This window comes from Trichomycterus rosablanca, chromosome 10 (genome assembly GCF_030014385.1).
Source record: "Trichomycterus rosablanca isolate fTriRos1 chromosome 10, fTriRos1.hap1, whole genome shotgun sequence".
NCBI lineage: Eukaryota > Metazoa > Chordata > Actinopteri > Siluriformes > Trichomycteridae > Trichomycterus > Trichomycterus rosablanca.
The window spans coordinates 34,024,232-34,048,578 of record NC_085997.1 but is presented as its reverse complement, the minus strand read 5'-3'; the positions used below and the strand labels follow the sequence as shown (position 1 = coordinate 34,048,578).

Below are 24,347 nucleotides of genomic sequence, written 5' to 3'. Positions count from 1 at the left end.
TGTTCCAGCTCATCAGAGCTATTAAACTCCATTAGGGTAAATTACAACACTGCCTACAAATTAGTGTCTGACCTCACTAATGCTCGTCTGACTAAATGGACACAAATTCCCACAGACACAGTTGAGGACTCTAATGATTACTTTGTTTGGTCATTAATCATTGCCTGGTCTTTGGTTACTGTCTGGTCATTGTTTGGTCATTAGTCATTTTTTGTCATTTTGTGGAGATTGTTTGGTGATTGGCCTGTGTCTGGTCATTGTTTGGTTAATGCCTGGTCTTATTGTCTGGTCATTGGTCATTTTTGATCATTTTGTGCCCATTGTTTGGTGATTGGCCAGTGTCTGGTCATTGGCCAGTGTCTCGTCATTGTTTGGTCATTGCCTCGTCTTTGTTTGGTAATTGTCTGGTCACTGTCTGGTCATTGTCTGATCATTGTCTGGTCATTGTCTGGTCATTGTTTGGTCATTGGCTATTGGCTGGTTATTGTTTGTCGTTGTCTGGTGATTTCTTGGTCATTGTTTGGTGTTTGGTTATTGTCTGGTCATTGGTTGTTGTCTGGTCATTGTTTGGTGATTGGTCATTGTCTGGTGATTGGTCATTGTCTGGTCATTGGTTAATGTTTGGTCATTGTTTGGCCATTGGTAATTTTTGGTAATTGTTTGGTCTTTGTTTGGCCATTGTTTGGTGATTGATCAGTGTCTGGTCATTTTTGGTCATTGTCTGGTTATTGTTTGGTCTTTGTCTGGTCATTGCCTGGCCATTGTTTAGTGATTGGCCAGTGTCTGGTAATTTTTGACCATTGTTTGGTCATTGTCTGTTGAGTGTTTGGTCCTTGGTCATTTTTGGTAGTTGTTTGGTCATTGTTAGGTGATTTTCTACACAACACTGTCGATTTGTCGGACCACAAAGCCAGAAATAATGTAAATAAAAATGTACTTTGACCACAGCCTGGCCATGGAGCTCATCATATCTGGTCAGTCTTTCTTATTTCTATTTCTCTCTGTCCCACAGACATCCGTGGACTGCAGGGATTTCTGGACCAGACCGCTCGGCAGGGTCTGGACGTGGCCCTGCAAAGAGTGGACAGGAACATCAGCAGCATCTTCACCAACCTCTTTAACAGCATGAGAACCGAGGAGCTGAACCGTTACAGGGACACCCTGCGCCGCGCCATCCTCCTGCTGAGCCCTCGCGGTGCCCAGGTCTTCATCCATCAGGTCAGTGCCCGTCTCGTTTATCAGGGGTCTGTCGGGGAGGCTGTCGTGTTCATGCTTTATCAGAACAGTGGGAGGTCCTCGCTGTGCTTCAGACGCGGTGGCGTGTAGCGCTGGGGTCTGATTAGGGAACGATAAGATGCTTTGACAGGGACGAGCGGCAGAGGAAGGTCAAACAAACATGTGGCATATGAGCGGAATATGTGGGGCCTGTAGAAACCTGAATACCGGACGGGTACAGACAGTGAGGTCTGCACTGCAGCATGACTGGTAGGTCAGGAGCTGACTGAGGAACAGCATCAGACTCACAGGGAACTTCATAGCTTCAGAACAGAGATGTTCACAAGTCACAAAATACGAGTCCGAGTCAAGTCACAAGTCTTTAGGCTAGAGTCCGAGTCAAGTCACGAGTCTTTAGGCTAGAGTCCAAGTCAAGTCACGAGTCTTTAGGCTAGAGTCTGAGTCAAGTCACGAGTCAATATAATAAACACAAAACATATATTGGAAATGTAGCGTAGAAATAAACAAATAATCTGTAAGTTCAGATAAAAAACAACAACAGATTAGCGACTGTATTTTGCCGTTGTACTTAGTGCCTTTACTTTCCTAGGTACCAGTTGAAAGCTTAAACTGATACGTTTTGTTTTCATTGCAAAACAAAAGTGCTCGATAAATCACGGCACAGCGGCCAAAATCCAAAACACAGCAAAAAAATCATAACCACTGCTTACCTTAGCTTCTGTTCTTCCAGATGCTATTAAATTTTTTAAGCGTGTGTCCCATTAGGAATAGAATCCGTTATTTTGTAAATGTGCTTATAATTAAAACCTCCAAACCCTTCCCGGTTGTGAAGTAAAACACGAACTCGTTAGAAAGCCAATCAAGCATTTCATTAACACATCATCTGTGTGACGCAAACTGAATGAATGCAAATGACAGCATTTCTTACTAACAATTAAAATCAGAAGGTCTGATTGGTTCAGAAATCGATCTTTTAACCATTAGCGGCAATTCTGTAGGAGTGTTTCAATCACACCAGTTGTTACTGTGAAGTGCACTACGTAGGGTATTCCACCACTTTAAGTGAGAATCCAATCCAAAGGAGGGAGTAGGGAGCGACGCTTCATCACTACGCTGGAAGCTGGCTGGAACATTTACCAACTGCGTGCGTTGCAAGTTAAGACAGCCGGAGCGTTATTAGAAAGCAGAAAATGACACGATCAGAATGATGTTGGATCATATATCTATCTGTCTGTCTGTCTGTCTGTCTGTCTGTCTGTCTGTCTGTCTGTCTGTCTGTCTATCTATCTATCTATCTATCTATATATACAGTGTATCACAAAAGTGAGTACACCCCTCACATTTCTGCAGATATTTAAGTATATCTTTTCATGGGACAACACTGACAAAATGACACTTTGACACAATGAAAAGTAGTCTGTGTGCAGCTTATATAACAGTGTAAATTTATTCTTCCCTCAAAATAACTCAATATACAGCCATTAATGTCTAAACCACCGGCAACAAAAGTGAGTACACCCCTAAGAGACTACACCCCTAAATGTCCAAATTGAGCACTGCTTGTCATTTTCCCTCCAAAATGTCATGTGATTTGTAAGTGTTACTAGGTCTCAGGTGTGCATAGGGAGCAGGTGTGTTCAATTTAGTAGTGAGAGCTTCACACTCTCTCATACTGGTCACTGAAAGTTCCAACATGGCACCTCATGGCAAAGAACTCTCTGAGGATCTTAAAAGACGAATTGTTGCGCTACATGAAGATGGCCAAGGCTACAAGAAGATTGCCAACACCCTGAAACTGAGCTGCAGCACAGTGGCCAAGATCATCCAGCGTTTTAAAAGAGCAGGGTCCACTCAGAACAGACCTCGCGTTGGTCGTCCAAAGAAGCTGAGTGCACGTGCTCAGCGTCACATCCAACTGCTGTCTTTGAAAGATAGGCGCAGGAGTGCTGTCAGCATTGCTGCAGAGATTGAAATGGTGGGGGGTCAGCCTGTCAGTGCTCAGACCATACGCCGCACACTACATCAAATTGGTCTGCATGGCTGTCACCCCAGAAGGAAGCCTCTTCTGAAGTCTCTACACAAGAAAGCCCGCAAACAGTTTGCTGAAGACATGTCAACAAAGGACATGGATTACTGGAACCATGTCCTATGGTCTGATGAGACCAAGATTAATTTGTTTGGTTCAGATGGTCTCAAGCATGTGTGGCGGCAATCAGGTGAGGAGTACAAAGATAAGTGTGTCATGCCTACAGTCAAGCATGGTGGTGGGAATGCCATGGTCTGGGGCTGCATGAGTGCAGCAGGTGTTGGGGAGTTACATTTCATTGAGGGACACATGAACTCCAATATGTACTGTGAAATACTGAAGCAGAGCATGATCCCCTCCCTCCGGAAACTGGGTCGCAGGGCAGTGTTCCAGCATGATAATGACCCCAAACACACCTCTAAGACGACCACTGCTTTATTGAAGAGGCTGAGGGTAAAGGTGATGGACTGGCCAAGCATGTCTCCAGACCTAAACCCAATAGAACATCTTTAGGGCATCCTCAAGCGGAAGGTGGAGGAGCGCAAAGTCTCGAATATCCACCAGCTCCGTGATGTCGTCATGGAGGAGTGGAAAAGCATTCCAGTGGCAACCTGTGAAGCTCTGGTAAACTCCATGCCCAGGAGAGTTAAGGCAGTTCTGGGAAATAATGGTGGCCACACAAAATATTGACACTTCAGGAACTTTCACTAAGGGGTGTACTCACTTTTGTTGCCAGTGGTTTAGACATTAATGGCTGTATATTGAGTTATTTTGAGGGAAGAATAAATTTACACTGTTATATAAGCTGCACACAGACTACTTTTCATTGTGTCAAAGTGTCATTTTGTCAGTGTTGTCCCATGAAAAGATATACTTAAATATCTGCAGAAATGTGAGGGGTGTACTCACTTTTGTGATACACTGTATATAATTGTCACATGTATCTAATGTTGCTGACTTTTGTTGTCTACAAGTCATTTTTTTGCAAGTCACGAGTCGAGTCAGAGTCATTTGAAATGAGTCCGAGTCGAGTCTGAACTCGCTGTGTGTGCGACTTATGTGCGACTCGGACTTGAGTCCCCATCTCTGCTTCAGAATTACACATAAATAAAAGGATTAAGGCACCAGGGACGTGTTTTAAGGTGACAAAAATGTATTAAAAGTGAAAGTAGATTGAACTTGCCTTGAACTTGAAGATCTGAGTCTCTCACTGTCTACAAAAGATTAATAAAGACCTTCATCACTTTTTTACTGAGCACTTAAGCTGAGAACTAACCTTCTGTAGCATCTTATTTATTTCTGTATTAAATCAAAGTATATTTGTTACACACACAGTCAAACTGCAATTAAATGCTTTTATAAGCACCTGTTAGTGGGTGGGATATATTACGCAGCAAGTGAACATTTTATCCCTAAAGTTGATGTTAGAAGCAGAAAAAATGGATGAGCGTGAGGATTTGAGCGAGTTTAAAATGGCCAAATCGTGATGGCTAGACGACTGGGTCAGAGCATCTTCAAAACTGCAGCTCTTGTGGGGTGTTCCCGGTCTGCAGTGGTCAGTATCTATCAAAAGTGGTCCAAACAAGGAACAGTGGTAAACCGGCGACAGGGTCATGGGTGGTCACATGGGGAGTGAAGGCTGGCCCGTGTGGTCTGATCCAACAGACGAGCTACTGTAGCTCAAACTGCTGAAGAAGTTAATGCTGGCTCTGATAGAAAGGTGTCGGAATACACAGTGCATCACAGTGTGTTGTGTATGGGGCTGCATAGCTGCAGACCAGTCAGGGTGCCCATGCTGACCCCTGTCCACCACCGAAAGCGCCCAACAATGGGCATGTGAGCATCGGAACTGGACCACGGAGCAATGGCAGAAGGTGGCCTTGTCAGATAAATCACGTTTTCCTTTACATCAGGACGGCATGGTGGCTAAGTGGGTAGCACTGTTGCCTCACAGCAAGAAGGTCCTGGGTTCGATCCCCAGGCAGGGACTACTGACTGTAGTCCATCTGTTTCTCTGCATACTTTTTAACCTGCTTTCACCCTGTTCTTTAATGGTCAGGACCCCCACAGGACCACCACAGAGCAGGTATTATTTAGGTGGTGGATCATTCTCAGCACTGCAGTGACACTGACATGGTGGTGGTGTGTTAGTGTGTGTTGTGCTGGTATGAGTGGATCAGACACAGCAGCACTGCTGAAGTTTTTAAATAACGTGTCCACTGACTGTCCACTCTATTAGACACTCCTACCTAGTTGATCCACCTTGTAGATGTAAAGTCAGAGATGATCTCTCATCTATTGCTGCTGTTTGAGTTGGCTGTTGGCTGGATATTTTTGGTTGGTGGACTATTCTCAGTGCAGCAGTGACAGTGAGGTGTTTAAAAACTGCAGCAGCGCTGCTGTGTCTGATCCACTCATACCAGCACAACACACACTAACACACCACCACCATGTCAGTGTCACTGCAGTGCTGAGAATGATCCACCACCAAAATAATACCTGCTCTGTAGTGGTCCTGTGGGGGTCCTGACCATTGAAGAACAGCATGAAAGGGGGCTAACAAAGTATGCAGAGAAACAGATGGACTACAGTCAGTAATTGTAGAACTACAAAGTGCTTTCATAAAATGGACAGTGAGTGTAGATTAGTATATATATATATATATATATATATATACAGTGTATCACAAAAGTGAGTACACCCCTCACATTTCTGCAGATATTTAAGTATATCTTTTCATGGGACAACACTGACAAAATGACACATTGACACAATGAAAAGTAGTCTGTGTGCAGCTTATATAACAGTGTAAATTTATTCTTCCCTTAAAATAACTCAATATACAGCCATTAATGTCTAAACCACCGGCAACAAAAGTGAGTACACCCCTAAGAGACTACACCCCTAAATGTCCAAATTGAGCACTGCTTGTCATTTTCCCTCCAAAATGTCATGTGATTTGTTAGTGTTACTAGGTCTCAGGTGTGCATAGGGAGCAGGTGTGTTCAATTTAGTAGTACAGCTCTCACACTCTCTCATACTGGTCACTGAAAGTTTCAACATGGCACCTCATGGCAAAGAACTCTCTGAGGATCTTAAAAGACGAATTGTTGCGCTACATGAAGATGGCCAAGGCTACAAGAAGATTGCCAACACCCTGAAACTGAGCTGCAGCACAGTGGCCAAGATCATCCAGCGTTTTAAAAGAGCAGGGTCCACTCAGAACAGACCTCGCGTTGGTCGTCCAAAGAAGCTGAGTGCACGTGCTCAGCGTCACATCCAACTGCTGTCTTTGAAAGATAGGCGCAGGAGTGCTGTCAGCATTGCTGCAGAGATTGAAAAGGTGGGGGGTCAGCCTGTCAGTGCTCAGACCATACGCCGCACACTACATCAAATTGGTCTGCATGGCTGTCACCCCAGAAGGAAGCCTCTTCTGAAGTCTCTACACAAGAAAGCCCGCAAACAGTTTGCTGAAGACATGTCAACAAAGGACATGGATTACTGGAACCATGTCCTATGGTCTGATGAGACCAAGATTCATTTGTTTGGTTCAGATGGTCTCAAGCATGTGTGGCGGCAATCAGGTGAGGAGTACAAAGATAAGTGTGTCATGCCTACAGTCAAGCATGGTGGTGGGAATGCCATGGTCTGGGGCTGCATGAGTGCAGCAGGTGTTGGGGAGTTACATTTCATTGAGGGACACATGAACTCCAATATGTACTGTGAAATACTGAGCAGAGCATGATCCCCTCCCTCCGGAAACTGGGTCGCAGGGCAGTGATCCAGCATGATAATGACCTCAAACAGACCTCTAAGACGACCACTGCTTTATTGAAGAGGCTGAGGGTAAAGGTGATGGACTGGCCAAGCATGTCTCCAGACCTAAACCCAATAGAACATCTTTGGGGCATCCTCAAGCGGAAGGTGGAGGAGCGCAAAGTCTCGAATATGAATATGCTCCGTGATGTCGTCATGGAGGAGTGGAAAAGCATTCCAGTGGCAACCTGTGAAGCTCTGGTAAACTCCATGCCCAGGAGAGTTAAGGCAGTTCTGAGAAATAATGGTGGCCACACAAAATATTGACACTTCAGAAACTTTCACTAAGGGGTGTACTCACTTTTGTTGCCGGTGGTTTAGACATTAATGGCTGTATATTGAGTTATTTTGAGGGAAGAATAAATTTACACTGTTATATAAGCTGCACACAGACTACTTTTCATTGTGTCAAAGTGTCATTTTGTCAGTGTTGTCCCATGAAAAGATATACATAAATATCTGCAGAAATGTGAGGGGTGTACTCACTTTTGTGATACACTGTATATACACAGTATATACAGTATATATATATACAGTATATATGTATGTATATGTAGATTAAGTAACTGTTGTTACTTAATCTACACTAAGTAAATGTTTACTGTGGAAGCTCTTCTGTAAGTCTCTCTGGATTAGAGCGTCTGCTACATGCTGAAAATGTAAATATAAATGAAATAAAAGCACAAACGTCACAACAAATATGAAGAATTACTCTGATCCGCTGAGGAGTGATCCGCTGAGGAGTGATCCGCTGAAGGAATTACACCTCAGATAAACCAGGAACCATCAGAAGAACCTGGAGTTTGAATCATGAGAGAGAAGTTCGTCCTGATCCTCTCAGCCTGCTGTCAACGCGACCTCCGGTAAATGACTGAAGCATAAATATCTGGACTGAAGTGCGGTGAATCATCCCTGTAACGAGCGGCAGGCCCTCAGTGTTTACGGCTGTCCTGTGATCAGCCGGAGGTGCTCCTGCTTTTGGGTCGGTGCCAGCCGGGACTGACAGGATAACAAAGTGCCGCTCTCATGCATATGGATACGGATGTCACGGCTTTTGGCTGCTTGTATTTTCGGAAGGGATAATTTTAGAAGTGCTGCATCACTCTGCCTTCTGGAGCTGCTCGCTGGCATTTTATTGCCATCGGTTTGGAATTCGAAGGCGTCGGTCAAACAGGGTGAAGGTGTGACTAAATGAAAATAGATTTTTCATTTATTCAACTTTATATATAAAATAAACATAGTACATAGATAAATAACTTGGACAGATTTATTAAATGAAGTTTGCATTTGAGGCGGCACGGTGGCTCGGTGGGTAGCACTATAACCTTACAGCATATTTGATTCCCAGGTGAAACGGTCCGGGTTCTTTCTGTGTGGAGTTTGCATGTTCTCCCCGTGCCTGTGCGGGTTTCATCAGGGTGCTTTGGTTTCCTTCCACAGTCCAAAGACATGCAGACAGGTCAATTAAGCTACAGAATTGCTTTTAGGTGTGTGTGTGTGTGTTAAGGTGTGAATGTGTGTGTGTGTGTTAAGGTGTGTGTGTGTGTGTGTGTTTGTGTGTCTGCCCTGTGCCTTGTGCCCATTAAGAAATGGGATAGGCTCCAGCGCCACCGTGACCCTGATTATAATAAGTGGTTTAGAAAGTGAATGAGTTTGTGTGTGTTAAGGTGTGTGTGTGTGTTAAGGTGTGAATGTGTCTGTGTGTGTGTTAAGGCGTGAATGTGTGTGTGTGTTAAGGTGTGAATGTGTTTGTGTGTGTGTTAAGGTGTGTGTGTGTTTGTGTGTGTTAAGGTGTGAATGTGTTTGTTTCTGTGTGTGTTAAGGTATGAATGTGTTTGTGTGTGTGTGTGTTAAGGTGTGGATGTGTTTATGTGTGTGTGTGTGTTAAGGTGTGTGTGTGTGTGTGTGTTTGTGTGTCTGCCCAGTGCCTTGTGCCCATTAAGAGATGGGATAGGCTCCAGTGCCACCGTGACCCTGATTATAATAAGTGGTTTAGAAAGTGAATGAGTGTGTGTGTGTTAAGGTGTGTGTGTGTTAAGGTGTGAATGTGTCTGTGTGTGTTAAGGCGTGAATGTTTGTGTGTGTGTTAAGGTGTGTGTGTGTGTGTGTGTGTGTTAAGGTGTGAATGTGTGTGTGTTAAGGTGTGAATGTGTTTGTGTGTGTTAAGGTGTGAATGTGTTTGTTTCTGTGTGTGTTAAGGTATGAATGTGTTTGTGTGTGTGTGTGTTAAGGTGTGGATGTGTTTATGTGTGTGTGTGTTAAGGTGTGAATGTGTGTGTGTTAAGGTGTGAATGTGTTTGTGTGTGTGTGTGTGTTAAGGTGTGGATGTGTTTATGTGTGTGTGTGTTAAGGTGTGAATGTGGGTGTGTTAAGGTGTGAATGTGTTTGTGTGTGTGTGTGTGTGTGTTAAGGTGTGGATGTGTTTATGTGTGTGTGTGTTAAGGTGTGAATGTGTGTGTGTTAAGGTATGAATGTGTTTGTGTGTGTGTGTGTGTTAAGGTGTGGATGTGTTTATGTGTGTGTGTGTTAAGGTGTGAATGTGTGTGTGTTAAGGTGTGAATGTGTTTGTGTGTGTTAAGGTGTGAATGTGTTTATGTTTGTGTGTGTGTGTTAAGTAGGGGTGTGCTATATCGTATCGTTCACGATAATACCGGTATAATTTTTCAAACGATAGAAAAAGTACCATATCGTAATAAAAGCGATATTCTGCGTACTTTACGTAATGACGTCACACAGCTACGCAAATGGCGTACGTTCGTTACGTGGGTCATTTGGGTACAGTAACGAGTATGGCGGAATGGAGGAGCTCGTTCCAAAAACTCCAAGTCCACCATAAATTAATCTTTGGCAACCCAAATCCCAACCACCGCTTTGCCAGCAACTTTTTTGCGGAAGTATTTCTGCACGCAGGTTTACACAGGGACGCAATTCAACAGCGCACCTCCACCAAACAGTGCAGGAATACTCTCAATATTAATGTCAACCACCAACACAGATGTAGTACTACAGTACTATTACTTAGTACTAATACTACTACTGTACTTAGTAGTAATTGTGGTGCGCTACGAGTAAAGTCCCACCGGGCTCGGCGCGTTCCAGTGTTGCCAGGTTGGGCGGTTATCCGCCAAACAATTTAATAGCAGTTAAATAACACTTCTATTTAAAAGAAAACATTCCTTTTTAAAAAGCTCCAGCATCGTAGAAGGATATTAAAAGTAAAGTCAATTTTTAATGCTTATTTGGCTTAATAGTGTTGGTCAGTCTGTATCATATTGTTGAAAGAAAATTATTTTTCCATGCATTCACACTAGCATGTTCTGGGGTTCAATTGAGTGTCATCATTACACACAAGTTGGCAGCCAAATGATACAGTATTGCAAAGGAATATCTTTGAAATTCTTTCTCATAATGTTAAGGTTGCTATATTGTTTTTTTTTTTTTACTTGTCAGGGAAAATAGAAAGAGAAAAAAGCTTATTATTATTATGCGGGTCTTCGTGATGTAATTCTACATGGCACTCACTGCCTGTATAGGTAAATGAGTGAGTGACCACATAAAAAAAAAGGTATCAGTTTCTGTGCGACCCCTGTGTGAGCAATGGTCTCAGTCTGGCCACCCTTATGGAAATTGTCTGACTTCGCCACTACATTATGTTACATTGTTTTTACTGGAAAGACAAAAAAAAGAAAAGTGTGTGTAATTCTTACATACTTCCTACATTTTTTTACAATGTGTTAACTTATATTAATTCTAAATAAATTTCTAAATATTTTTCAGTGTTTTGTTATATCGCCAAAAATATCGTTATCGCAAAAATAACCTGAAATATCGTGATATTATTTTAGGGCCATATCGCCCACCCCTAGTGTTAAGGTGTGGATGTGTTTATGTGTGTGTGTGTGTGAGGCTCCAGCACCTCCGAGATTCTGATTAGAATGAGTGGCTTAGAAAGTGAGTAAGGTGGGCACCCAGGTGGTGCAGCGGGATATTACACTAGCACACCAGCACAGAGATCCTGAACTCCTCGGTTCAAAACTTGGCGTTGCCACCGGTCGGCTGGGCGCCATCTAGCGGGCATAATCGGCAGTGCCTGCAGCAGACATGTTTCTGCTGGGGCGGGATTACCGGACTATGTGGGTGGGGTCTTCAAACGCTGTGTAGGGACCCTGATTGGCAGATAGAGAGGAGGAGGCGTGAGCAGCAATATACCCACCTCGGCTGCAATCAGGGATCCACCAGCAGCAGAAGACAGATTGACTACAATACATCGGTAGAAAATGCATAAATACCAGAGACTGGAGCGCTGGATCAACGGTTCATTATTAAACACAAATGCTGACTAAAATAGCTTTAGCTGTGAAGCTAACCGAGCTTGTGTCAGCTATTTTCGAGGCACGTATCAGATCACACGTGTGGAGTTTTAATGACTTCCTCGCCTCCTCCAGATTTGTAGCTAATACGCTAATGCACGATGCACAGAAATCCTCATAACTCCAGAAAGACGGAGCTGAACTCACTGTGACATGAGCCACAAATCAAATACATGTAAATCAATGTTCGTTTAGGGGGTGGGCAGTACGAAGAAGGCTGTTTCTGATTGGTTAAAAAAGTGCTGACTTGATTGTAGGCGCATATCAATAAAACATAAAACCAGGAGGGCAGATAAAACATGGCACCACTGCACTTCCTTCTGTACAGCGTGTAAACAGCGAGCGCTTTCGGGTGTTTGATACCCACGGATCAGTGGGGGTGTATCCTGACCTCTGCTGCTGTGGGGTCGTAGTGCATCTTTGTGCTGTCAGTATGTGGGAATGTTTTTCTTATCTGTTCCCAAAACCCACCCGGGAGCTGAGGGGTCGTGTGGGCGAGCTACGTTTTGGCCTTTAGAAAAAGCAAGCCGGTAGCTGTGACAGGCGGGCGCGGTCTTCCCGATGAGCGCTGAGATGCTGCCCGGGTTCGCTCGGTCAGTTTGCTGTGCCACTATCTGGGCATCCATCCAAATCTGTTACTATATTTGACTATCAAATGGAAATGAAAGTGCTTTTTATTCCATTGGTCCTACACCACCGTGTTAAACAGGCTGGAAACGTGTGCTTAGTGAAGACTAAATCAAGTCCAGATTATTCAGGAACACTGGTCACTCTCTTTTAAAAATATTATTATTATTATTATTATTATTATTATTATTATTATTATTATTACTAATTATTATTATTATTATTATTATTATTATTATTATTAATTATTGTTATTATTATTATTAATAATAATAATAATAATAATCATTATTATTATTAATTATTATTGTTATTATTATTATTATTTTAATGAATGTATTGTTATATTTTATCACTATTATTATTATTATTATTATTATTATTATTATTATTATTATGTACATTTTACACCTACATGAATTGGAGATTATTCCTCACGTTTTTCTGAATTATTTATGCTGAAGTCACATGATCTTTGTACCTGCTACTATTAGGTTTTTACAAAAAAAAAAAACAATATATTGCCAAAAAACACCAAAATCTGATCTATTATTAATTAATTATTATTATTATTATTAATATTATTATTATTATTATTATTATTATTAATGTTATTAATGTATTCTTATATTTCACTTTTTATTATTATTATTATTATTATTATTATTATTATTATTATTATTATTACACCAAAACACCACAATCTGATCTATTATTAATTAATTAATTAATTTTATTATTAGTATTATTATTATTAATGTGCTATTATAGTTGATGATGATGACGATGATGATGATGATGATTATTATTATTATTATTAGTTGTAGTAGTCGTAGTAGTAGTAGTAGTAGTAGTAGTAGTAGTATTACTATTATTAAAAATATTGTTATTATTAATATTATTATTATTATTTTTTTTTATTTTTTTTTTTATTTTTTTTTTTTATTTTACACCTGAAACTTACACAAGCTGGAAATTATTCCTCGCATGTCACATGATCTCTCTACCTGCCCCAATCCCTCAGCCCAGCGTTACCCAGCATTACAGCTTGAACGTCATTTAAAGCATATACTGTCCAGATGCTTGTGCCAATATACCCTTCAGTACTCTTAACTGTTGGAGCTGCTTGTTTGTTTACTTTTCATTATGAAATGATTACAGAAACTCATTTCATATCTGTTTTGATGTGCTGTGTCTTCATTTTGATTGACTTTAGAATGACCTTGATATTTTAGACGAGGTAAATAAAATATGGAACAGCTTCATTTTTCTAAACATTATTTAAGCATCTACAGTATGTTAAAAATTAAGTTTACATGTGTTTCAGCTCTTTTGGAAAATGCTGTCAGAACTATTTATGGTCCCTTAAGGTTAGATGTTGTACCAGTTACCTTCAGGCACCACATTGCTGGTTGTTTTAATTTGAAAAATGTGCCATCTTTTTTTACACCCATGTTAAAACTCAAGGACCAGACGATTTGCCACCGTTCAGACGACCTCTCCACTTAGTCACTGGTGCTTTGAAGTTTAGGGAGGCACTTCAAAAGCTTTCCTCATTTCCTTTTGGTTAGCTCAGGTTGTCTTATATTTAGTTCACTTCACTGATGGCTGCACTTGTTTATTTTTTTGTTTTCCCGACTGTCGAGGCTGCTTTTAATAAGCTGATATTGAAATATTAATAGCTTCCGCTGCCGGGTCTCAGAGCCAGACTCAAATTTTCAGGGCACTTTTGCATCTTTGAAGATTAAACCCACCTCTCGGTGACGGAAATGAAATAAAAAAATCTTTAGGGGATCGTAGTCTGAGTAAATACCTTTCGTTTTCTTCTGCTTCATCCTTCCTTTATTGATACAGACGTTTATTGTTCATGTTTAAATGTCAGCAGTGGTTTTGGGGTGCTGACGTCGAGTCGTTTATACATTTGAATGAAAGACTTTGCTCCACGGTCTTTCAAGCTCCTTTAAAGTTCTTCACAATTACCAGATTTAAACCTCACTGAAGCTTTATAGGAAGTTCAGTGCAGACCGACAGACGTGAAGAAGCTCCATCGTCCCACCACAGACCTGTATAAGATCATTTAGTGAAGCAATAAAGCTCTTCTGGGGCAGACGGCCGGGGTTTTACTTAAAAAATGTGGAGTTAATTTTCTATTCCAATCTAAGCTTTGTTGACAGATTCAGATCTCAGATGAAATCAGATCTGCTCTCTCAAGATCTTACAGATCCTCCTTTTACTTGCCGGAGCAGCTTGTTTATTTATATTCCTTTCCATTTTTGATTGAGTTTCTTTGTGTTGCATCAGATGTGTGGTGTAGAGCTGGGTTTTTCACACACAAAAAATATGGGTTGCAGATTAAAATAATAAAAATTTAATAAAGCGAAACTGAACTTGTACTTGAACCTCCCTTTGTGGAGGCTGTTAGTTACATCTTGTTTACCACAGTGGGACCAGATTGCTACCATTTATTAAGTATATAATTGAGTATATTTAGTTTTGTGTTTCATTTTGATGCAGTGTTTGTGTTTCCTGGGTTGTGATAAAAATCATGGACTAAGTGTGGGTTGCTTAAAAGAAATTACATAAAAAAGTTTTAAATATTTAATATTATTGTTTATATCATTATCATTATTATTGTTATTATTGTTATTATTATTATTATTGTTGTTGTTTATATTATTATTATTATTATTATTGTTTATATTATTATTATTGTTTATATTATTATTATTGTTGTTTTGTTGTTTATATTATTATTATTATTATTATTTATATCATTATTATTATTATTATTATTATTATTATTATTGTTTATATTATTATTATTATCATTATTATTATTATTATTATTATTATTGTTTATATTATTATTATTTATATAATAATTATTATTATTATTGTTATTATTATTGTTTATATTATTATTATTATCATTATTATTATTGTTTATATTATTATTGTTATTATCATCATCATCATCATTGTTATTGTATTGTTATTATTTCACACCTGAAACCTACACAAACTGGAAATGATCACACTTTTTTGAACTTTTTTATGCTGGTCACATGACCCCTCTACCGACCCCTCACCAAAAACTCCTAAACCTAAAACATTGCCAAAAAATGCCAAAATCTGATCTCTGTTTGATGTGCAGTCTGTTGAAACATCATGCAAAGCATCTACTGTCCTGATTGTCCTGAGAGCTTCACTGTTGGCTTGTGTCAACATGTCATTCAGTGCTCTTAACTTCTGAAGCAGCTTGTTTGTTTATATTTTGTTATGAAATGATCACAGAAACTAATTTTGTATTTGTTTTTATTTGCTCCTTATGAAAAAAAGTTTAAAAAAAAATGTATGTTAACTCGATTAATCGTTGGTGAGCTCAGACTCATGATGGAAAAAATGAGACCAACTCATATTAATTTTGTGTTTGTGCTGTATTACATTAAGACGTTCAAATGGCATTGATGTTTATTTACAGTTCATGGAATATAGAGTCAGATTTATAGTTGATCTGAAAGAGCAGGGGAGGCAAAGTGGGTAGCACTGTTACCTCGCAGCAAGAAGGTCCTGGGTTCTGTTCCTAGGTGGAGTGGTCCGGGTCCTTTCTGTGTGGAGTTTGTATGTTCTACTGGTGTATGTGTGGGTTTCCTCTGGGAGCTCCGGTTTCCTGTGTTTAATTAACATTAAAACTAGTAACTACCTGTCCTGTCATGAATGGGTGTGTTCGAAAACCTAGTGATCACTCTACATAGACGCATTTTATTTCATCCTACGCGCGCTCCCGAGAAGGAGGCTGTTCGAATTCCTAGACTTCTTAATTCCTTAAGGTACTAAGGTACCTTAAATCTGAACGTTATTTTGACAGAATAATGAGGGAGCATCAGATGCTGCCTTAGCGCTGATGGCAATCCCAGCATTCAGTGCTGCATGACTTTTCTCACAAAAAAAATAAAATATATGGCGGATGAATAAATGCAGATTATTTGCAAATTCGGGCTTGTCAGCGAATGTAACCGTTTTTGGTACACAGAGGGAGACGTTAGTTGACATGCTAGCGCATTGTGTCACCTCATCCCATTGGTTTGAATGGCATGAGGCTAACTTTGTTAGCTTAGTAAGCAAAAACTGATGGAATCGCTGTCTAAGTAGCGCGTTTGAATAACCTGTCTTATAAGTCAATGACTTATTTGAATCCTCTCTACTGAGCCTGCCTGTGTGGGAAGTAGGACAGCAAGGCAGCTCACTAGGTTTTCAAACACACCCCATGTAACCAAAGTGTGTAAAACATGATGGTAAAATTCTAAAAAATACATAAATAAATATGAAAGAACAGGTGATAAGTGTCTCTTTGTGAGCTAAATGACTCCTAATAACTTCATATATATTAAAAATATGATCAGTGGATTTAAACAGGTCCGTCTAACTGATAATTGAGCAATAAAGTTGAATATAAACGCATTTTGTTTAGTAGTTTTTGGCTTAAATCTGAATCGATTGGCACTTGAAAGGCAGCCGTGAGGGAACAGCAGGTTCCAGACTCTCTCCAGTACCAGTTTTGGACTGGAATTGAAGATTAGAAGCAGTTCTTGATTACCAACGGGAAATAAATTCATGACTCAAGGCTGATGTATTGCGGTTTTGGATTATTATACGGGCCGCTCGGGTGGCGCAGTGCTAATAATACGTTGGCCCACTACTGCTGAGACCTGGGGGTCCATGGTTCAAATCTCAGCAGTGCTTTTGTCTAATGTCTGGGGTGCAGCCTTGCCATTGGGAGGCACACTTGTCAGTGCACTTTTAGTACAGGTCCTGAATCTGGATAGAAATAGAAGGGTGTAAGGCGTCAGTGCTACCCACTGCACCATCATGCCGCCCTTGATATTTTTAGATAAAGTTAATCAACAAACATTAATATGGATTGGGTTTATTTCTCATCTATACATCTACACTTGTACAGGACGGTTTTGGACCAAACATCTATACTTGTTTTGCGGTATTGGGCCGTTTTCCAGGCCGCTCGGGTGGCGCAGCGCTAGTAATACGCTGGCCCATTACTGCTAATGTCTGGGGTGCAGCCTTGCCATTGGGAGGCGCACTTGTCAGTGCACTTTTAGTACAGGTCCCAGATCTGGATAGAAATAGAAGGGTTTTGGAGGGTTTTGGACCAAACATCTACACTTAATTTGCGGTTTTGGGCAATTTTCCAGGGCGCTCGGGTGGCGCAGTACTCTTAGTACAGGTCCCAAATCTGGATAGAAATAGAAGGGTGTGAGGCGACATTGCTACCCACTGTACCATCATGCCACCCTTGATATTTTTAGATGAAGTTAATCAACAAACATTAATATGGATTGGGTTTATTTCTCATCTATACACTTGTTTTGTAGTTCTGGACCATTTTCCAGGGCGCTCGGGTGTTGCAGTACTCTTAGTACAGGTCCCGAATCTGGATATAAAAAAAGGGTTGAGTCAATAGAAGGGGAGTCTGATGTAAAAACTGTGCCAAGTTTTGTACAGGGACCAGATCTACAGCCGAGAAAAAATAAAAATAAAACTCTGAAAGATCCCCCGTGTGGGATTTCAACAATATATACATAAAATAAAACATGATTTTAAAGTACAGAGTGACTTAACGACTTCATAACAGTCGACGGTACACACACACACTAAGTTTTTTGGCATTAAGTAAAGGTTCAGTGAAGTTTGGGGCTTTCTCTTGGCACCCTGCTCAGTGCTGATCCATCAGCTTGTCTGACATTCGGTGTGTCTGCAATTTTGTGGCAAATATTTGAGCACCAGGGAGGCCCATTTATCTCTATTTACAGTCACTGATTCAGCCATCTTCCACGAGAGTGAGAGCTTCTGCGGCGCGCTACAGCGCCGTCTTCTTCTCCAAAAACCCTTCATCTCACTGACACCTCAGACTGGGGCACAGGGCTTCTTTTCATCTTTTCTTCCCCGCCGTTGTGCATTTGTGTGTGTGTGTGTGTATTTACTTCAGAGAAAATGTAGGAGCAGATAATCAGATATTTCTAGCCAAAAAGGAGTAGGATGGAACATTGCTGGGTGTAAAGTTTTCCTCTAAGAGCCAAAATAGTGGGACACGGGGTGGGGGGTTAGTGTCTGGATGGAATTTAACATTTTGTGTGTGTGTGTGTGTGGGTAGCACTGTCGCCTCACAGCAGGAAGGTTCTGTGTTCAATCCCTAGGCGGGGCAGTCCGGGTCCATTCTGTGCGGAGTTTGGATGTTCTCCCCATGTCTGGGTTCCTCCAGGAGCTCCGGTTTCCTCCCACAGTCCGAAAACATGCGGTCAGGTTAATTGGAGACACTGAATTGACCTATAGGTTAATGAGTGTGTGTATGTGTGTGTATGTGTGTCTACCCTGCGATGGACTGGCGCCCCATCCAGGGTGTTACTCTGTGCCTTGCGCCCATTGAAAAGCTGGGATAGGCTCCAGCACAACCCGACCCCCCACCCGCGACCCTAATTGGATAAGCGGTTAAGAAAGTGAGTGAGTGTGTGTGTGTTTGTATGTGTCTGCCCTGCGATGGGCTGGCGCCCCGTCCAGGGTCCAGGGTTACTGTGTGCCTTGCGCCCATTAAAAAGCTGGGATAGGCTCCAGCATCCCCGACCCCCCCTTTCTCGCGACCCTGATTGGATAAGCGGTTAAGAAAGTGAGTGTGTGTGTGTGTGTGTGTGTGTGTGTAAGGGGGGTCACAGTGAATCCAAATCAAAGATGGGATCACACCCATTTGACAACCTGTCCAGAACATGTTCCCACCTTGCTCCTGAATTCACAGCGACCCTGAACAGAATCAAGTGCTTTCCAAAGCAAATTAATTTATACAGTATAATCCTGAGCGGCAATCGCCAGGCTTCCAGGCACCACAGCGTTTTCACTACCACTGGTCAGATGGTCTGGTTCTACCTGCAAACACTGGGCACATGCCAGGATTACAAGCCGGGCATAGCGCCAGTCCATTTCAGCGTGGCACACAATCACCCATTTATTTACTTACACCTTAGGGGCACCAGAGTTAGTGCAGCCAATAAAAAGGTCGAGACTCAGAAACTAAAGATTTAAGTTTTATATTATAGGTTACCGTCCAGGATGAAAGGTCAGGAACTGAGAAGCTGTGGATTTTAATCAATGACTGCAGGTATTTACGTCCCTCAGAGAAAGAAAGAAATGCCAATAACTGAACGCTGGGCTCCTGTTATGAAACTGCCCGGAAAGTGGTGGATTCAGACATGCCCATCCCTAATGAAAGGAAGAAGGATGAGCTCTGAGGGTGAAGAGTTTTTCCTGGCATGAGCGAAAGGAGGCCAGTTTCTGTTGGCGTGTATCCGAATTGATTGGCACAAAGTCAGTCTTTTGGACAAGGGTGGAGGGTTAAAAGCAGTCCAGAGTTACCAATGTAAAGGAAATGCATGACTGCAGGATTCTGGTTCCTGATTCTCTCAGTGTTCAGTACGTGTGCGGTTGTTGGTATTGATGAGCTGATCGTTAGACCTTTTCTTAAACTGAAGACGAATACGTGGACCATTGAACTATGAAGCCTGAAATACACACGTAGAATAAAATAAAGTGTGTTTAGAATTGATCGGTAGATTTCGACTAGAGCCCAAGCCGCAGTAGGCTTGCACAGCGTTTATCCTGCGGGCTTCTTGTTCTTAGGAACGGATTTAATGGAGCTATAACTCACGCTGGGCTGAACCATGTGATCAATGATCAATATGACCCCAGTGATTTAGTTCATTCGTTTTTTTTATTATCTGCTTGATCATGGTCAGGGTCGCATTTGGCACGAGGTAGGAAGACCTTGGACAGGGTGCCAATCAATCGCAGGGAACAGACACAGCCAATCCTGTCCATGTAACCCGGATATTAGCAGAGGTGGACCAGAGTAATAGATCGCAGTGCCACTTAAGAGACCTGTGATTTACTTTATTAGGAAAAAAACAGAGAGGACTAAGAACGGACCCCTGGGGAACCACTCTAGTTAGACTGTGAGGTAATATGATTGAATCTCTTCAGGTTACTTGGAGTTACTGTAAGTATCTGATGATACACAGTAGAACAGGCAGCTGCTTAATAAGAGTTCAAGAGTTTCCCCTGGCTTTAGGGTTGATTTAGTTTAGTAGAAGTTAACTTAGCTGTGAAGAAGCAGCAGGTTCCAAAGAACTGGAAAGCCGTCATGTACTTCATTTAGTTTATGAGAAGAATAAAAGAGGACCAAGAAGCGATCCTTGTGGAACTCCTGAGGTCTGAGCCTCTCCAGATTTCAGGGAGCTTAATTTACATTTTTGGCATTTAGCAGACACCTTTATCCAAAGCGACTTACACTGTAGTTACAATATACAGTCTGAGCAATTGATGGTTAAGGGCCTTGCTCAAGGGCCCAACAGCAGCAACCTGGCAGTGGTGGGGCTAGAACCAGCCACCTTCGGGTTATTCGTCCAGTACCTTAACCACTAGGCTACAGCTTGCCCACAAAAAAGAAAGTTAATGTAGTTTTTTTTTTAAAAAGAAAGAAATGACCAAGAAGCAACCCTTGTGGAGCTCCTGAGGTCTGCGCCTATCCAGAGTACAGGGAGCTAAGTATGTGATGATTTACAGAAGCAAAGGCTGCTAACTGGTTAGCATCCAGCAGGTCATTCTGCATACGCTGTGTAGGAACAGCAAGAAAAGAAAGTTAATTTAGTTTATTAAATAACAAGAAATGACCAAGAACAGTGGAAGAATAAGAGAAGACCAAGAAGCGACCCTTGTTGAACTCCTGAAGTCTAAGCCTCTACAGTTTCCAAAGAACTGGAAAGCAGTCTTGTTCTCAGTTTCGTTTATGAGAAGAATGAGAAATGACCAAGAAGCGACCCTTGTTGAACTCCTGAGCTCTGAGCATCTCCAGATTACAGGGAGCTAAGTATTTGATGATTCATAGTGGTAAAGGCTGCTAACAAGTTCCTTGGTTCTAGACAAAAGAAGAAAAAAAAAGTTAATGTAGTTAACTTAACAAGAAGCAACCCTTGTGGAACTCCTAGGTCTAAGTATTTGATGATTCACAGTAGCAAAGGCTGTGTACACTGTGTAGGAGCAGCAAGTTTCTGGGTTCTAGACTAAAAAGAAAAGAAAGTTAATTTAGTTTATTAAATAACAAGAGATGACCAGGAACAGAACCCTGGGGAAAAACAAGAGAGGACCAAGAAGCGACCCTTGCTGAACTCCTGAAATCTGAGCCTCTCCAGATTACAGGGAGCTAATATACTTGATGAAGAAGCAGCAGGTTCCAAAGAACTGGAAAGCAGTCTTGTTTTTGATTTAGTTTATTAGAAAAATAAGAGAGGACCAAGAAGTGACCCTTGTGGAACTCCTGAGGTCTGTAAGCAAGTATTTGATCATTCACAGTAGCAAAAGCTGCTAACTGGTTAGTGTCTGGCAGGTCATTCTGCATACGCTGTGTAGGAGCAACAAGTATCTGGGTTCTAGACTAAAAAGTAAAGAAAGTTAATTTAATCTGTTAAAAAAAGCAAGAAATGACCAAGAACAGAACCCTCCAGTGAGGCTGTGAGGTAATAAGACTGAACCTCATCAGGTTCCATGGAGATGATGCTCTTATCTGAGTTAATTGGCAGACATGAGTATGATTAGTTGAAGGTATGAAGCTACAGCTGAGTTCTGGACAGGAGCTGAAGGTTGAAACTGCTCTTTAGTGACTGTGTGACTGGAGGATTTTGGCAGGCATGAATATAAAAGCCCAAAATGTTCATCAGGTGAGGTCATGATGGTGAGATGTTGATAATGAACAGCACCTGGTGAAATTTGGACGTGGACCACGAGAAACCAAGCATGAGAGAAAGCTATAAAATCGAACGCACCTTTATTCAGAGCTGATGGATAGATTTAGCCGGGAGCGGGAGCTGCACTAGGTTGGCACGGCGTTTACCCTGTGGGCTGCTTGTTTACAGGAACAACATTACCGCAGCTATAACTCATTTTAGTATGTTCCCTGGTCGGTGCTTGATGGACTTAAGCCAGCGTGATTAGCATAGCTCTGGTCCACTGTTTTCTTGCTGCTGCTCTTGCTTTCATTTTAAACCAGCTAATTCGCTCCTCTTCTACTTACCTGGGCCTCAGGTGCTAATGGGCCGTAGGTTCATATTGCCTGTGATTGCATCATGCAGAACCGAGGAGGAATGTGTTCAGGGTTTGGAGCATCCGGCTCATATCAGCCTGAAGTGAGAGAGGGGTAATGTTTTATTTCGTACAGGGTTGTATAGTGCTGTTTTTTTTTTGGGGGGGGGGGGGGGGGGGGTTTGCCCATCATGTGAACTAAGCTCATTTTTTTTGTATTTTCAGCATTATTTTAAAATGTTGAATACAACACACGGCTAGTTACAGTTTGTCCACCAAAATATTGCATTACTATGTGTTTCTGTAATGTTTTAACAATACAGATTGTTCTTAAGGTGTGCCACAAGGCTCAGCCCTAGGACCCCTGCTAATTTAGGATACCATTCAAAAACATAACATTTATTTCCCACTGCTTTGTGGCAGCCAAGAATTCTGATGTCATGACCGACCTTTTCTTGTTCAAGGTAAATATAGTTTGTCTTTTACTCTAGAGGTCTAAAGTGCTAAAAAAGGGTATAGAGTTAGTATAGAGGGAGACAGTGCCTGTAGTGATGGAGCCCTAAAAAGAGGCTGTGGACTAAAGGCAATGGATCCTAAAACTAGACTACAGACCAAAAGTACTGGATCCTAAAACTAGACTAAAGGTGTTGGATCATAAAACTAGACTACAGACTAAAAGTATTGGATCCTAAAACTAGACTACAGACTAAAAGTATTGGATCCTAAAACTAGACTACAGACTAAAAGTATTGGATCCTAAAACTAGACTACAGACTAAAAGTATTGGATCCTAAAACTAGACTACAGACTAAAAGTATTGGATCCTAAAACCAACCTTTACTCTAAAGATCACGGCTCCTAAAACCAATTTTTACAGAGGATGGATCCTAAAACCAGACTTTACTCTGAGGATCAAGATCAAGGATCCTAAAACCAGACTTTTCTCTAAAGATCATGGATCCTAAAACCAGACTTTATGGATCATGGATCCTAAAACCAGACTTTACAGATCATGGATCCTAAAACCAGACTTTTCTCTAAAGATCATGGATCCTAAAAGCAGACTTTACAGATCATGGATCCTAAAACCAGACTTTACAGATCATGGATCCTAAAACCAGACTTTTCTCTAAAGATCATGGATCCTAAAACCAGACTTTTCTCTAAAGATCATGGATCCTAAAACCAGACTTTTCTCTAAAGATCATGGATCCTAAAACCAGACTTTACAGATCATGGATCCTAAAACCAGGCTTTTCTCTAAAGATCATGGATCCTAAAACCAGACTTTACAGATCATGGATCCTAAAACCAGACTTTACAGATCATGGATCCTAAAACCAGACTTTTCTCTAAAAATCATGGATCCTAAAACCAGACTTTACTCTGAGGATCAAGATCAAGGATCCTAAAACCAGACTTCAGACTAAAAACAATGGATTCTAAAACCAGACTTTACAGATCATGGACCTTAAAATCAGATCCTAAAACCAAATTTACTCTGAAGATCAAGCATCCTAAACCAGAGTGGATTTAAGGACCCATGTTGCTTGATGCTTCAAACGCTAACAAATGTGCCATCGTTGGCATGTTGAATTGTATTTATTTATTTATTTTTACATTTTACTTCTAAAGTGTGCAAGTTTCTTTCCTCAGCTGAACTTCAGTGAAACTTCAGCCTTGTTTTGGCAGCACGTTGTGAAGAAGCCGTTAGATTTTTCTTTATTTAAAGCCACACCTTGTAAAGCCAACTGGAACAGTAAAAGGTGTGAACACGCCGTGTTGAGAAGCAAGTACGATCCAATACTAATTACCGCAAGAACACAAGTCTGACTTTCACGCTCTGAAGGCCTAGTGATGTTCTCCATTACACAACGAGTTCTTCATTACACAACTTGTTCTCCATCACATTACATGTTCTTTATCACACTACATGTTCTTCGTCACACAACACATCTCAGAATTTACCCTGAACTTACGCGCTGTATCTCTGTGTCCTTCTGCATTAAACTCCTCATAAACCTCCCGCTGCCATCTCTGCCCTGCCCAATTAGCAGCGCCACCTTGTTCTGTCTCACAGGATTCATAGAATTCCTGTAATTAATAACAATCACCATGGGCAGGAGAGAAGGGAA

General features: G+C 41.2%; 1 protein-coding gene across 1 annotated transcript in view; it reads left to right on the top strand.

Annotated features, from left to right (window-relative positions):
* grid1b (glutamate receptor, ionotropic, delta 1b) overlaps positions 1-24,347 on the top strand; it is a 447,082-nt gene that overhangs the window by 289,545 nt on the left and 133,190 nt on the right. Inside the window, exon 4 of the mRNA XM_063003856.1 lies at positions 1,013-1,218. Within this exon, the coding sequence (XP_062859926.1) occupies positions 1,013-1,218 (206 nt within the window). The remainder of the gene's footprint in view (positions 1-1,012; positions 1,219-24,347) is intronic.